The sequence below is a fragment of the Podarcis melisellensis genome, assembly GCF_964234715.1.
Source record: "Podarcis melisellensis genome assembly, chromosome: 3".
In the NCBI taxonomy this organism is placed as follows: Eukaryota; Metazoa; Chordata; class Lepidosauria; order Squamata; family Lacertidae; genus Podarcis; species Podarcis melisellensis.
Window position 1 is genome coordinate 58,794,358 of NC_138530.1, and position 16,483 is coordinate 58,810,840.

Here is a 16,483-nt window from a genome sequence, read left to right on the forward strand (position 1 = left end):
TTCTATGACAGCCTGAAATGCTTTGGAACGGGGAGCCAACAATATGCAACATTAATCACATAGGACTGATAATGCCAAGGTTGCAGGTTCGAACTATGTGCGGAAGAGCTGCATATTCCTCCATTGCAGGGGGTTGGACTAGATGATCCTCAGGGTCCTCTACAACTCTGTGATTCTATGATTAGCTTTTCCATGCTTGCATTTTCTTTAAAGTAGCTCTGTTTCCAGGTACTGAGGGACGCGGGTAGCACTGTGGGTTAAACCACAGAGCCTAGGACTTGCCGATCAGAAGGTTGGCGGTTCGAATCCCCGTAATGGGGTGAGCTCCCATTGCTTGGTCCCTGCTCCTGCCAACCTAGCAGTTCGAAAGCACGTCAAAGTGCAAGTAGATAAATAGGTACCGCTCCAGCAGGAAGGTAAACGGCGTTTCCGTGCGCTGCTCTGGTTTGCCAGAAGCGGCTTAAGTCATGCTGGCCACATGACCCAGAAGCTGTACGCCGGCTCCCTCGGCCAATAAAGCGAGATGAGCGCCACAACCCCAGAGTCGGCCACAACTGAACCTAATGGTCAGGGGTTCCTTCACCTTTACCTTTCCAGGTGCTAGTACACACTGTAACTGCAAACATACCAAACAACTACCTATATATATCTGGGTGTAATCTTAAACCCACAACAGAGGTATATATCAATAAAAAAATTATAAAAGAAGTCCCACGGCATGAGCCATTTGCAACCACTTCACAATCTATGGAAAATCCCGGTCTCTCTCAAAATATTGTATTAAAAAAATAATGTTGCTATTCCATAAGCAAATGATTTCTCCGTCAAAAATATTTTTCAGGAAAAGAACCAAAAGAAACCAACAAAAAATTCCCTGTAACTTCCAACGTCTAAGTAGCCCATGAACTTTAATAACATTTATATTACCGAAGAGAGATCGAACAAGAAATTGAACAAGTTCTTCTGCAACTATCTACAGAACCTGTGACCCACCAGGCTGACCACAGCCCACAAACTATGTATGCATGGCCCATCAGGCACTTGACAACCATCCCCTTAATCCCCTTTTCTGCATTCCCAGGCAGCAGGAGGAGGAGCTTTATGAACTTGGTGGGTAACATGTGCATAACAACTATAGTTATGAAAATGATCTACTGCTGCCTAATCAAGGGATAATATTGATCAACCAACTACATCCTGCAACTCTCATAGAAACCTTATTTAACACCCACTTCGTGCGTAGCAAATTGTTGCTTGACTTCCTCAACATCATCAGATATGACTTCCTGTTCTTGGAATGTATCCTCGGCAGAGAGCAGCCATGTGAGAACTTCTTCCAGAGCTACTTGGTAGCTGTCCAAGTCCATATCAACTTCAGTCACAGTGCTGGGAGTTTCTGCTCTTGAACCTCCATAGTCGTCTTCTGCTGTTTCACTCTACAGAGCAGAAAAATCAAACTCAAGAGCCACTTCTTGAAAGCTGTTTTTATAATAACACAAATGCTTATTTAACAGAGATGTTACCACCACATAAAGGGCTGGAGTGGGGGTTGGGAATGCATGTATCAGAATCTTGTGTGTGTGCAAGATTAGGTTTTTACCTTGCAGTGCAGGAAATCCAAGGTATCTGGTTCAAGGTTTTCAGGGCATGGTTATCAATAACAGATTCAATGTTAATGAAATAAATGGCAGAAATTAAGATTAGAGTTGATATTTTACCAAAAAACCATTTGAATGATCTAGGTTTACTAGCTGACATAATTGAGTTTTGCTCTCAATGACGTTCATTTGACAAATGCATTTACACAGTGACTTAGATAAAACATTTCTATACGTGCACAGAAGTTGCTAAAATTCCGTTATCTTACCTCCAAAAGCCTACAACATGACTCCACACACAGACATACACCCTCACATTGATATTTAAAAAATGAAAACGGCTTTCATCAAGCACATTAACCATATATAAATTGTTTACTGTGATGTTAATGTTTTTACTTTAGAGGTTTTCATTACAATGCAGTCGTGCATAAAAATTAAAGTCGTAGGTCTTTCTTCTATAAAAAAAAAAAATCCTAGAAAAAATTGTGGAACCCCAACACATGATTAAAGTACTTTGGAAGTCTTATCAGCACTTCTGTCTAAAGAGATTTCAGTTGTAAAAATATCCTGTCCTTTTCAAGTACGAACTTAAGTCACAAGTTCAATTACCGGATGCCTAAGTGCAATATGTGGCACCAAACCTGTTACAAGCATTAAGCTAGGATTTCTGACAAGTGCTTGACAAAATACATTCAAGTATATAAAACTTAAAATAGTAACCTCTGCACACTTTCTACAACTAGCCTATCAAGAGGTAAGATGTTAACTGGTGGTATTCAAAGTTTACACTTTGTCTTATGATTCTATGTGTTACAAGAATTATGTCATAAAAACATTCGGCAGTATTGCCTCTTGAAAGGAACAATCAATGACTAGAGCAAACGTCTAATAGAATTAAAAAATGTTATGGTGGCTTGACACTTAAAACAAGGACAGAACTATACATTATATATGAAGTTACGTAATCTTTCCCCTTCTCCCACCAAGAGCTTTCTATTTTCAGGTAACAGTAGCTTTATGCTGACTGAAAGACCACAAGAGGTGAATGAAAGAGACCTTTCTCTTCAAATGTTAGAAGATAACAGGAGATATTTTATCTCTCAGGGAGAAAAACAGCAGGAGAGCAGGCATGATTTTGAAGGGGGGGAAATAGCTGGGATGGGAAGAGTTAAGCAGATCCTTTTACCCAAACCCACCCAACTAAAGATACAAACAGAGGAAGAATCAACTGGAAGGGCATTCTGGTCAGATAGCACTGCAAGGGAAAAGGAACCATCTTAGGCTTAGCTAAAGTCATTTCCAAATGGTGAAAGAAATGACCCTACCATTTTGATCCAAACTCAGAAATATAGTCAGAGAAGCCTGAAACCCAGATTGAAAAGAATCAAAAACAGACTTGGTAAAAAGGTAAAGATAGACCCCTGAGTTGGCTGAAGAATTGTTCTTACGCAAATGGAAGCATCTGAAAGCAATGGAAGCTTCCACTAGAACAGCCTTTCTCAACCTGTGGGTCCCCAGATGTTGTTGGACTACAACTCCCATCACCCCGAGCTAGCAAGGCCAGAGCTCAGGTATGATGGGATTTGTAGTCAAACAACATCTGGGGACCTACAGGTTGAGAACCGCTGCACTAGAGAAAGGGAGGAAGTGATTTTTGCTTATTTCCCTCTTCTCCTTGCAGCCTCCTGTGCTACCTCACACACTGTTCAAAAACCACTCCCCCACACCTTCCAGAGTAGATCTTTGGGAAGTAAAGGGTAACAGGGAATCAGTTAAAACTGCATCTTCTCCCACTCCCAGTGAGAGCATCCCGGGATCAGAGTTCAGCTCCCACAAACTCTCGATCCAACACATTGTCATAGAACAATGTGCTCCAGAACTTTATATTAAAAAGGGAAAGAAATGCATAAAAGAGTCGGGGGATTTTAAAGACCAAGATATAAAGGGAAAAGTAAGAGAACTAGAAAACAGAGAATTCTAAATACATAGCATAAAAGCTGGGTTGATATAGCAACAGATTTTTTATTTTTTAAGAAGAAAGTATATTGAGAGGACAAGGAGTTGTACTGGAAAACAGAAAATATGAATGCGAGGCCGATAAAGTAACATCAGAAAAAAGAAGCAAAGGAAGATCATTGGATGATATGAAAGAAGAATGGAAGAAAGCTATGTATTTTTGCACTGCATGACAGAAGCCAGAACCTACTGACCGTACAAGTTTGTATGAGTACTTTTCAATTGACTGTGAAAAGGACAAAAGACACAGGAGCTACCTGGGAGGCAACATTAAATGTCATACGACATTAAACTAAAAAAGAATTGGGAAAACATTAGCACACACCATCTGTATGTCCCCTTCTTCACATTCCTTTTTATATTTCCTTGGAAGAGTCTCCACTTCTCGAATATCTTCCATGGTAACTTGCTGAGGGAGGACCTCAAACAAGGATGTCAAGTACATGATAATGGACTTTTTATCAGGAAGCTGTACAGCAACATCTAAAAACAGAAATGATATGTTTACTGGATATTCTTGCAGGTTTTCAAGCTGAAAACCATGTCCAGAGCCATAAGGCTTTACCCGTATGTTGAGTTCAGGGTTTGCGGAGGGTGGGCAGAGAGATTGCAGAAATGAATCAGCAACACATGTATAGGACACTATCCACCAAGCTGAAAACCATCAGTACTAAATTCTGTCACTTCACTCTCATTATAGTATATAGATATATTAAGCACAAGACTACTGGCAGATTGACTGAAATTAATTTTAAAAAGGCACAGCATGCTTAATTCTGGGTTATTGTTGTGGTTTGATTTTTTCAGAATGTTTGATTTTATTATGTATTGCTCCTTTTCATGTTGTATTCTGGTCTGGGATTGATTCTTGTGAAGAGCAGGTTATAAATTGCCTAAGCAAATTAGTAAATGTAGGCTAAGTAAACACTATAGAAATACTGAAGTCTTTGCAGCAACACTCTTCTTTTTTCATATTCAGTATTGGATTGCATTCCACTGTAGTCCTACCCAAAGCAGACCCACTGAAATTAATGGACATGACTAACTTAAGGCACATTAATTTCAGTGGGTTTACTCTAAACAGAAGTTAGCCAATTATAATCCATTACAGTCATCTTAAATGCATAAACATAAAATAAATTTAAAAAAATCATCCAGACATAAGTGTACTCAGTTGCAAAGAATCATCTTCTACCTTCAGGATCTAACAATTTTTCTATCCCCAGGCGATTTTTGGCTATGTTGAAGGCATGTTCTAGTCTGTCAACTGGAGCCATTTTAGTTACTTTATCCCAGCTAAAGAGCTCGGGCCTAAAATCAGAAGAGAAAACAAAATAAGGGAAGAAAAAAAGGAAGACAACTTGCTTATTCATTCATCACTTGAATCAAGCGGTTATATGTACCATGCGTCCATTATGTCAAATACCACATACAAGAGAAAGATCTGTGCAGATGCTGATGAATATGCTTACTTATTTCTCCGGAAGGAAACTAACATTTCAGGGTCCCCGGAATTTAGTTCACTTTCAATCATATGGACAGAACTTACATTCAACCTACTTATTGATCCCAATGATCATGCTAAAGAAATCAGTCTCAATTGTTGGGTATATTTTAGGCAGCATGCAGGTGTGCTGCTAATGCAAGGCAAGGCAGCCTTCAATTAATTCTTTGAACAACTTGCTGTTTTCAAAAGTGCTGAATATTTAGTTCAGTTTACATGTAGTACTAAGCTAAAACATGGCCTGCTGCAAGCACATAGGCTCCCAAAGAGAATACTCCAGTCACTTTGCTCCTTTTCTGATCATTCTGTTGCTGTGAGCTAAGTAAGCCATGGACTGGCTTAGTATGTCACCTGTTCCTGTTCTCATGTTTTATCTCTTCCAGACAAATTGTGAGCTGAAAACCAAGAGCAAACTTTGCTTACCACTCGTGCTTTGGGTGGAATGAGAACCAACAAGACCATTTGGACAATGCACTAAGCCAAACCATGGTTTAGCTTGTAGCAGGCCCAGACAAGGAGTAAATATCCACAATCTCATCTCCAGGAACACATGCATTCATGCTAAGCCATAAGCCATGGTTATCTTAGCATTAATATATAAACTGGGCCAATATGACCTTACATGACTAAATTACTTGTGACTGAATCCCATTACAATGGGACTTAAATTAATTGTGACTAACTGGTTCCATTGTTTTAATGATACTTAGTTATTATTATCTTTCGGTAGTGGTGGCCCTCGCCATACATCTTCACCCCAACAAAATGAACCTTGAAATTTATTTCAGCAGTTCCATGGTTTTCAGTGGAACAATATTGCAGTCTTAAGCTGCAAAGTGGAAAATAAATGACCTTTATTCATTTCATAATATATGCATCTATGAATAAATAGTGAGAAGCCACAAGATAAACACATGGAAGTATTAGTATTGAGCTGAGATTTCTTTTTTAAAAAAAAAACCAAAAAACTAAATGTTTTCTTACTTTCCCATGTGTGTTTTTAAAAAGTAAAAACAAAGAACATACATAACTGGCTTTGACTGTTGCTCATCACTCAACCATAGTAACCTCAACATTAAAAAAGCCACTCAGCTTTCTTTCCAGCTAACATATGCCAAAGTGGGCATTAAAACAATTCCAAGTATTTTTTTTACCTTATTGAGAACTGAGTGTAAGCTTTGTGCTCTTTAGGAAAATGTTGTATTGGCATTTTTCTTCTATTGTCATTTGTTACTGCCATTTTTTTAAAAAAATAAAAATGCATCACTTAGTATTAAATTTCCTTACCCACCCCAGGACAAAGAAACTGCAGGCACTTATTTCCTTAGAACTGCAGCATTTGACAAGGAGCTACCTACTTGTGCCTGTGGATCACAGCGTTGAAAGCAAGCCCATCTGCCCAGCTTGTGGTGAAGTTCAAAACGTTGACCTCACTGTAAGGCCTAGTAGACTGTCGCACCCAGCTCAGGAGGATCTTTTCACTATTTGTTTGCTGCAAGTCTGACATTATATCTTTCATGACATCTTTAACCTGATAGAAAGCGCAAAAAGCCTTTCAAGTACATATACACAAAACAACTGCCCAAGAGTACACAGAGCCTCTGAAAACAAGATTTCCAAAACCTATGGATTACAGCATTAGCATAAAGGACAGTGAGTCACAATCGGCCACATGAAAGAAGCATATGTAATTGTATTTGTTCATATTCATCCTTCCCATCTGTCCCCAACTCTTTTCATTTCCAGACTTTATATTGCAGGCTCCCTGGACCTGACCTCTTTCTTTTATCCCTCCCCCATTGCTTCCAATGCCAATACAAAACTTGCACTAGTGCCCCTTAAGCTGACGATACAGATGTTAACAATACTCAGCTAGTACATTCCCTAACTATTGGAACCCATTTTACCAGCTTCTTGGCCAGCTAAGGAGATCCAAGAACACCACAGCCTACTCCGTGTGTGTGTGTGTGTGCGTGCGTACATGCATGGATGCTGGTGAATAGCACAAAGTTTTGTCAAATGGTTTCTTACTATTAGAAGAGAGCTACTTTTCAAGTCGTTTCCCCTGTCCCTGGGGTCTCAGGATTGGTGGGATTGGTTGGATAGATGGCATGAGAGGGTTGCAGCAAAAGAAAAACTGCAGATGTGTTCCATTGCTAATTAATAATTCACTTGCAAGGACTGAAATAAGGCATCAAGGTCGCTCACCTGCCAGTGCAAAATTATACTCCATAACAAGCCAAGAGTCAGTTTGTGATTTCCATCAACAATGTCCGTCCCTCCTATGTTCACCAGCTCCACCTGGAACACACATGCAAATATCATTGCTTTATTCCAGTCAACACAATTCACTTCTTTAGCCTAGCCATTTTTGCAAAGAAATAGTATAAGCTATATAACTAGATGATTTAATCCGCTTTTAGAATGCACAAGAAGCAGTCATTAAATGTACAAATTCTAGGAGATATGCACATTTTTATATTCAAGTGTGAAATTAAAATGCCTCCCCCCAATCAAGTTGTCCCTAGAGATCGTCATCAGTGGCAACCAAATATTTATCTGGTGGCCAAAAGCAACAGCCTCTAGGCAAAGGCTTCCCCCAGTTCCAAAAGCTGATTTTGGGGAAAATGTAAAGGAAAGCAGGGCAGAAAGCTCTCTCTTTAAATCAAGAATTAAATTCAGATCCAAACCTTTATATGTATAAACAGTACAAAAGTAGACAACATTCTTGTTTGTGCAATCACTTTTTAGCTTTCTGTTGTTATTTTTAAAAGATAGTTTTTTCTGATGCAGTTCAGGAGACTTGATAACTATTGATAAAAAGTCTATAGAAAGTAAATTATAATTTGACTCAGCCCCTCAAAATAAGTTAGCATTCTATCCATCAATGATGCCCAAAGGCATTCAGGAACAAGAAATACAAGTTCACTTCTTGGGGGAGGAATTATCTTCTAATTATAAGTGAAGTATCATTACAGTTGAGAACTGCAAAGTATAAACTACTATGGGAACCAAGTTGTAAGCATGTTGAATTTTATGAAATTCTTCTTCCCAAGCCTACCCTGTCACCACCAAGACTTTTCAGGCTGGAGTCTAATTGGTAGTTAACTAATTTTAATTCATAGTTACCTTCTCTTCTCCTGTTTCGGGGGCACTGAACATTCAAGGGCACTGAACTTCTAAGCAAACATTTATTTTAGAAACTTACATTGTTCTGATGTAAAACTTGAAGTACTTTGTTGACATTATTCAAGGCATGGACTCTTGTGGATCCACGTTCTTTCAGCTTCAAATAACAAACAATTTTCAGATATAAGAGAACTAAGATCACAAATTTTCCTTTCATTGTATGATATTTAACAAATAATACTCTCCAGAAGATCAAGAAAGACCAAACAGAATTTCTGAATACATTCTGAATACATGTATTAATTCTAGCCAAATGTATATCCATTTATTTTAGCCAAGCTATGTAATTATAATTCTGGATGATATACATTGCTTATGGCAGCTTGAACCAACTATTTTTAATGGAAGACGACTGAATTAGGCGTACACTGGTTGCATTCAGATGTAACAATAGAAACTACAGACATGTACTGTAGCAAGCGTCAGGTTCACATACATTCCCCTTCTCTTTTCCTTCTCTCCTAATTCAGGTATGAAGGGAAGAAATTGTCTAACTCAGGCTAGGGCCTAATCCTGCTATGAACTTTCTTCTGCTGAAAAAAAAATGCAGTGGAAATCCATCAGAGGAAATTTGCATTGATTGTTCAGCATAACTGATTAGATTAAAAAATGTTGCCATCACATATTTAAATTTATTACAACTGCAAGAACTAGAAATCCAAGAACCACATACAAGTTCAAACTGATGCAAAGAACATAAACACACTGACTTTGAGTGTGCTCATTCATAAACTATAGGCAAAGAACTGCAAAGTATTCTAAATAAGTGAATGATGCCACTCTAACTAGACATGCAACATTTGAAGTTAATTTTCTTCGTGTTGGAAGAATGCTTTGCTTACCAATGGATTTCCTGTCAGTCCTTCTAGAAGGTCCAAAAGCCTCCTCCCATCTCGGAGATCTGTGAACATATCCTTTATTGGTGGTTTTCCACACTATAATACAAGATACGTTTTAGAATCATTATAAAATGCTCCAAAAAAGGGAAGTTTTTAGGTAACTTAGTTCCCATCGTGCATGATATTTAGTTCTATAAACACACAAAGAACAAAATGCCACAAATATAAGATGTAGCCACAGTCTGACCAATTTCGTCTCAATTTTTTTTCTCTCTGCATATGTTCAAGCTTTCCAGATTTCTCAGTGAAATTATTTATGTAGACCAAAGTGCCACAAAGGTGGCAACCACTACATAACCTCCCAACAATCTATTTAAAGCAACTATCATCCATTGTCTTCACAGTCTTGATCTGCTATGAAATTATCATGCAATAAATTTCACCTGGAAGAGTAGATTCCAAATTTTTCACCACTGACGGTTGTCAGAAACACACAGAGAAAGCCTACTAAGCCTTGCTATACTGGCCTGTAAGTCTTGCAGGGAAATGTGCCTAAAATATACCTGTAAATGCTAACACACCTCAAAACACTTTTAACACTGACAGTGTAAACCAGGGATGGGAAACCTGTGACCCTCTAGATCAGGACGGTCCAACTTTTCATACCAAGTGGGCTTCAATAATATTTCAACACAGAACCCATAGGCCATACACTACTTGTCGGGTGGGGGGTAGGGTGAGGGGGCAAGAGAGAGAGGCCAAAATTCGATGCCCCCTTGCATTGTCCTCCCAAAGCCAGATAACCAAGGAACTGGGCTTTGGGAAGAAGACACAAGACTCTGACAGAGTCCTAGAGCCCTCCCACCTCCTTCCCGAAGCTGGGAAAGCCCCAGATAGGCTTTGGGAAGGAGACTGGAAAACTCTAGGACAGGGTAGGCAACCTAAGGCCCATGGGCCACAAGCAGCCCGCAGGGGTCGTTTAACCAGCTCACAAGCCGCCCCCAAACTGAGCAGGCCGCTAAACAGGTGCGGGGGCTCACTTCCGCAGCGCTCTAGGACCCTGTCAGAGCATTTGTGCCTCCTTCCCAAAGCCCACCACCTCGCTTACCCGGCTTTGGGAAGGCAGTACAAGGGCTGCAGAGGGGGGCAGTGCACAAAAAGCCTCGAGGGTGCCATGTGCTGGACCACCCTGCTCCAAATGTTCTTGGATTAAAACAGGTATCATACCTGATCACTGACTCTGCTTGGCTAGGTAGGACTAATGGGAGTTGGAGTCTTGGGGGGCAGGGGGGACACAGTTTTCACAGCCCTGCTGGAAGTGGAGATACGAACATTTAGGATTAAGGTGTGAAGATAATAGTCATAAACTAGTAGGAACCCAAAGTCATTCTTTAAACATACAATTATGGGCTCCATCCACAAAATGAGAAAACATACACAGCTGACAGTAGTGGTCCATAAGAAGGCAGGGCAAGTGGGAGTGGAAGGCAAGATACATCTGAAGCACATCCAGCTCCTTAAAGCTGAGCTTACTAGGGGCACATGAAGAAGAAGAAGAAAAAAGATGGGAAGCATTGGCTTATTTCAGCAGTTCTGTGCTGTAGGTCTTCCTTCTCACTTCTCCCATTCCACATATTGTTATATGATGTTTCTTCCACAGAGAAACAAGCTTGCAATTTTCTATGTAACACTAATTTAGCAACAAGTTCAAGAAACAGTCTTAGTATAGGGATAGAAAACAAATTTCTGGTTCATCTTGCATAATACATATTATTTACTTTCGTATTTGGACCAAGATTTTTCCATATCATGCCCCCAAGTCATGGGAATTTGATGTGGGAACCATTCACAAAGCAGAAAGGTCACCCTGCAGGGTCGGAAGAATTTCAGTAAATGAAACGGAGCATATTTTTTCCAGTATCTAAATTTAGAGCACCAACTTTATTCAGAAATATATTTATGTAATAAAAGAGAACTTGTGTCTTTTCTATTTGTATTGATGCTAGAAAGTATATGTAATTATTTTGTAGGCATTTGCTTTGCTGAATCACTTCTATATAATTATATAAGTTAAATTAGTCCACATTCCTCTTTTATTCTGATCTCACATTTAAAGTGGGGGGGAGAGAGACTTGCAAAGCCATGAAGCAGAAGCAGATGCAAAAAACAATGTGCTTTGCCTCAATTTTTTTTAATAACTCTGCAGTCAAAATACACTTTAAACAAGTGTTTCTCAAATTTGGGTACCCAGCTGCTGTTAGACTATAGCTCTCATGATCCCTTGCCACTGGTCCTGCTAGCTAGGGATGATGGGAGTTGTAGTCCAATAACAGCTGCTGACCCTAGTTTGAGAAACACTGCCTAGGGATTTGATGGCACATGAAACCTTACTGAAGTATGTGTTCATTGATCCTGGCCACAGCACTGAATAGAGTCATTAATGAAGAGAGACATTTTGAATATATATAAAGTAGTTATCATATAGATGTAGTCCACTGAACTGCAAATTATCTTTGTCTCTTCTTTTGTTCTTTATGGCAGGGTGGTTTTGTCTTCTGCATCAAAATAGTTATAACTTGATTACTTAGCTCAACAAGTACCTGATTTTTATGAGAACAAACCTACAATCAATTTTCTCCCTATAAAAAAATGTAACAGCAGCAAAACTACCAAAGCAACTTTCAATGTAGCTGATGATACAAAGAAGCAGGTATTCTACAATACACAAAACTATTGAAATATACACACAACTGAGGTCCAAGCGACTTGTGAAGTAATTATGCTATTAGATGTCTATAAAACTGCTACAGATGTCATCAATTTCCCTGACTACTTTGTTTTATATAAAAATTACAACATAATCCTATTTTCCTTTAATGTATACATTCAGAAGGTGAACAATGAATGCACGATTAACATTGAAAAGCAATTAAAGCACCCATAACTAAATTATAATGTTTTAATAAAATCCTCATAGTTCACATCTATCATTTTATAAAAATGACATAAATCATCATCACCATACATACATACACACATTCTTACTTATTGGTACTTCTCTATCAACAATATCCTAATGATCCCAGTGCTGACTTCCAGATATTAAATTTTATGCCACAAAAATATTACAGTTGTTTTGTTGATTGTTATTGTTTTCCTGGTGATTTTTTAATTGTTCTATGTTATTTGTGCACTGTTTGTGATGTTCTGTTATACTAGGGGTAGGCAACCTAAGGTCCATGGGACGAATCCAGCCCAATCACCTACTCTATCCAGCCTGCGGGCGGTCCAGGAATCAGCATGTTTTTACATGAGTAGAATGTGTCCTTTTATTTAAAATGCATCTCTGGGTTATTTGTGGGGCCTGCCTGGTGTTTTTACATGAGTAGAATGTGTGCTTCCATTTAAAATGCATCTCTGGATTATTTGTGGGGCATAGGGATTCATTCATATATATATATTTTAGAATACAGTATAGTCCAGCCCACCACATGGTCTGAGGGATGGTGGACCGGCCCACGGCTGGAAAAGGTTGCTGACCCCTGTATTATGCCATTGTTATTGTTATTATTTGTAAGCCACTTTGCGATTTATTTGAATGATTATATTTCTCTGCCACTTTATCATCAATCAATCAAATCGCTGCAGGGGAGGAAACTCTATTTGCAGCAGGAAGCAATCAGAATTAAAAATGTTTGCTGCTAATGGAGCATGTTTCCTTTGCAGACACAGATGCTCCATTTGCAGGAAGTAGTTCTGCAGCAAATGGCTTTCGAAAGAAGCCACCAATCAGCTGATTAAAATGCCTATTTGCTTTCCTGCCTCTCTTCCCTGTTAGGAAATACAACTTTTCAATTCTAAAATGTAACCCAATATAATTTTGTGAAGCAGGAAACAGTGAAACAAGAAAGCTAAAAAGTGAGCTCTTTGGACTGTTCTAGACTAACTCTACAATTCTTCAGCAGCTTATAATGCTCAGAAACTGGCAGTTGTACTTGATCAGAACGCAAGTTCACTGAATGTTTTCATAACGTCAAATTGTGACAGAGCATACAGAAAGGCAATCTTCAAAATCCATTTTAATGCATTCAGGATATTGCAAGCAGAATCTAATTATAATATGACAACATCAAATTCTCCGGATACTGCTATGGACAGAACTATGACTCCTGGCATATGAATGAATTTAATCATGCGTCACAATTTGTTTTTGTTTTGTTTTTGAAAGGATATTAGCTCAACAATTCTGCTGCTGTTGTTGTACAATGCCTCTTCACAGTGGGAATGCAAGAAACGGCACCATAAGGCAGACTTCTCCAACCTGGTGCCCTTTAGATGCTTCAAACTATCGATGTGCTAGCTTGGAGGAGGTTGATGGGAACTGTAGTCCTAAGCATTTGGAGGGCACCAGGTTGGGGAAGACTGGTTAGTGGGGGAACAGGGTTGCCCCAGATCCCTTGGTGCCATATTTCTTCCTGTAGAATCTTGGGTGCTGGGTTTAATCAGAACTGACAGGCGGAGCTTGTTTTTCTGCCAGCCAGACAGAGGGACAAAGGAAGATGATTGCCCCACCATTAACCTGTCTTGCCAAGGCAATGTGGGCGCTGTGTCACAAAGGTAAATTGTCACCTTTTAAAGCTAGGCATGGAATAGTGTGGAAAGGGGGAGAAGCTGCTTGGCAAAGGGTTTTCTGAAGGAGAAGCAGGAAATAGGTAGAACTTCATGTGAGAGCTGAAGGTCAGGACCATCTTGTTGTGCTGGCTGAAGGCAGGCTGAGACAGAGACATCTTGGAATCCAATGCTGTACTGCTGTGGAGAACATGCCCCCCTTGAAATGTGAAAGCCTTTAAACTCTGCACTCCCTCCATTGAAAGCTTCCGGTGTAAATATGTGTAAAATAAACCATATTTCTTAAAGATCACAGTCTCGGCTGTGCCTTGATTCCCAACGGAAACACGATCCTGGGTAACAGTCTGGAAACCCCTGGAATCTGGCTACCGCTCAGCAGAGATTGGGGGTGGCACACAACCTTTATAAATTACAAATCACTCTGTGGATGTAACTGTGTAGCTTGTTAGGGATGATCTGAAAAGACTATACATTGTAACCCAATATAACAGTAGTAGTAGCAGTAAATGTATTATCTGCCCTTCACCCAACAAGTCCCAGGGTGTGCTACAACAATTTAAAATTCAGTGTTAAAAACAGAAGAAAAAATAATAAGTCACAGGAAAATGGTGTTTCTTGAAAATGCACATCTTGGCTGTCAAAAGCTAGGGTAAAGGTTATGCGTATACTTATCAGGTTTTAAGCCACGCTTACCTTAGAAAAGCGAGAATTTATCCATTTTGTGAAGGTTTTCTTTTGTACGTCATTGTGCTCATCTAGAAATTAAGGAAATTAAAGGACATTAAAATATATTTCTCAGACTTGCTAAATATCACTCATCAATCATCATTATTTTGAGGAACTGCCCTCAATAAGAAAAAAACTGATTCCAGTCTCACTTGGAAGCAAAGGGTTGAGAGGACCTCTTAGAAATGATTTTCATGGCAGAGGAACATCTATCAAAATTCTAGAGTGGTGAATATAGAGATAAACTTGAACAAGCACCATACTTCTTCATTAGCTTAGTTTGATTTAGCAGGTTTTTATATGACTAAATAGAAAAAATCCTAAGTGTTTTACTATTTGTTAAAAACAAATGGAAACAATAACAAACATTAAAAACAGTTGACATAATAAAATAATCAAAAATAGATAAAAACAATAGTTTATAAAAACATATACCTACACATATTGAAATTACATGTCTAGATTGACTTGCTTAAACAAAAAGGTTTTAGCAGGTATTGAAAGTATAATGAGGAGGCCTGCCTAATTTTAACAGCCAGGGCATTCCTGAGACTAGGTGCTGCCACATTCAAAAGATGGATTTACTTGCAACTGTACAACCATCTTCATGCAGCACTTGGAAAAGTCCCAGTTCTGCTGATGAAAGCAGTTCTTCAAGTAAACTGGTCCCAAACTGCTACAGGGCCTTATATACTCATTATTAGGAAAATCCAGAAAATGTAATTGTTGCTGACAGATTTAGTCTGTTCTTCCTTCTAGAAACCAGGTTTCAGATAGTTTTCAAAAAGGAACTGTCAAAGTCCTCTCTCAAGAAGCTATAAAGGAAAGCTTACAGTTTCTCCAGCCTACATAATTACTGAAAAGCAGCAATATTGGGTCAGTGTACCTGCAAGTAATAACTATAGTAGGACAGTCTACACAAGTATGTGTTCACTCTGTGTAAAATAATAATAATAATAATCATGAATCAGTGTTATGCTAGCACCTACAGTTATCTGACTTAATGCAAACTGTTATGTTTTCTAAATTATTATTTACAACCAGATTCAAGAGCTGGATAACAAATGCACCCTGGTTAGCGGCTCCTTTTGGAATACTGCACACGTTTTTGCTTACTCCATCTCAAAGAAGTTATGAACGAATACAGAAAAGGGCAGCTGTCAAAACGGAGGAGTTCTATACAAGGAAAGGTTAAAGAATACAGCCTTACTTTATATAAATAGGGTGGTTGACATTATAAACATCTATCAAGTCATGAATGGCTCCACTGTATGCATCATTTCTGTGCTGATCAACTCCAAGTAAATTCAGATACCAACTTGGAATCAGAGGAATGTGCCCTGGGAATGTGGTCTTTTTCTCTTCAAGCAGCACTTATCTCATTCTATTTACATTTTCCTTCTCCTGAGACTGAGTCAGAGGGGAAGGTGTAGTAAGCTCTAATTAGCTGTTTATTGAGAGCGGATGGCGCGGTGCTCTAAACCACTGAGCCTCTTGGGCTTGCTGATCAGAAGTTCAGCAGTTCGAATCTGTGCAACTAGAGTAAGCGTGTGTTGTTCTGTCCCAGCTTCTGCCAACCTAGCGGTTTGAAGCACACCAGTGCAAGTAGACTCCTGTGGCGGGAAGGTAAAAGGCATTTCTGTGCACTCTGGCTTCTGTCACCATTTGCTAGGTTGCAATTTCTCCTTTGCTTTGACACAATATTCATATATCCCTAAAGCTCCTCCTTTTACTAAACAAACGTCTATGCTAACGCTTCAGAGAATAAGGCAAAGCAACATTTATTGCAAAAGAATATGTGCTGGAAAAGTTTCAGATGTTTAAACTGCTTTTGACATCATCCACTACACAAAGTCACAAAAAGGTCAACATTCTTTTTAACTAGTTCTTAAAACTGTCCTTTCCTTTAATTGCTGAAAATGAAATTTTTACACTAAGGAATTTAGAAATAAAAGTTGGAATTAGCCTGTGGGTTTTCA

General features: G+C 39.0%; 1 protein-coding gene across 3 annotated transcripts in view; it reads right to left on the minus strand.

The window, feature by feature from the left end:
- UTRN (utrophin) overlaps positions 1-16,483 on the minus strand; it is a gene marked incomplete at its 3' end in the record, with an annotated part of 317,155 nt that overhangs the window by 256,247 nt on the left and 44,425 nt on the right. For all 3 annotated transcript variants that reach the window (XM_081905086.1, XM_081905087.1, XM_081905088.1), the window contains exons 3-10: positions 14,472-14,533; positions 9,153-9,245; positions 8,330-8,407; positions 7,330-7,422; positions 6,480-6,652; positions 4,813-4,928; positions 3,943-4,100; positions 1,233-1,436 (exon numbers count right to left, since the gene is read on the minus strand). In XM_081905086.1, coding sequence (XP_081761212.1) covers positions 1,233-1,436; positions 3,943-4,100; positions 4,813-4,928; positions 6,480-6,652; positions 7,330-7,422; positions 8,330-8,407; positions 9,153-9,245; positions 14,472-14,533 — 977 coding nt within the window. The remainder of the gene's footprint in view (positions 1-1,232; positions 1,437-3,942; positions 4,101-4,812; positions 4,929-6,479; positions 6,653-7,329; positions 7,423-8,329; positions 8,408-9,152; positions 9,246-14,471; positions 14,534-16,483) is intronic.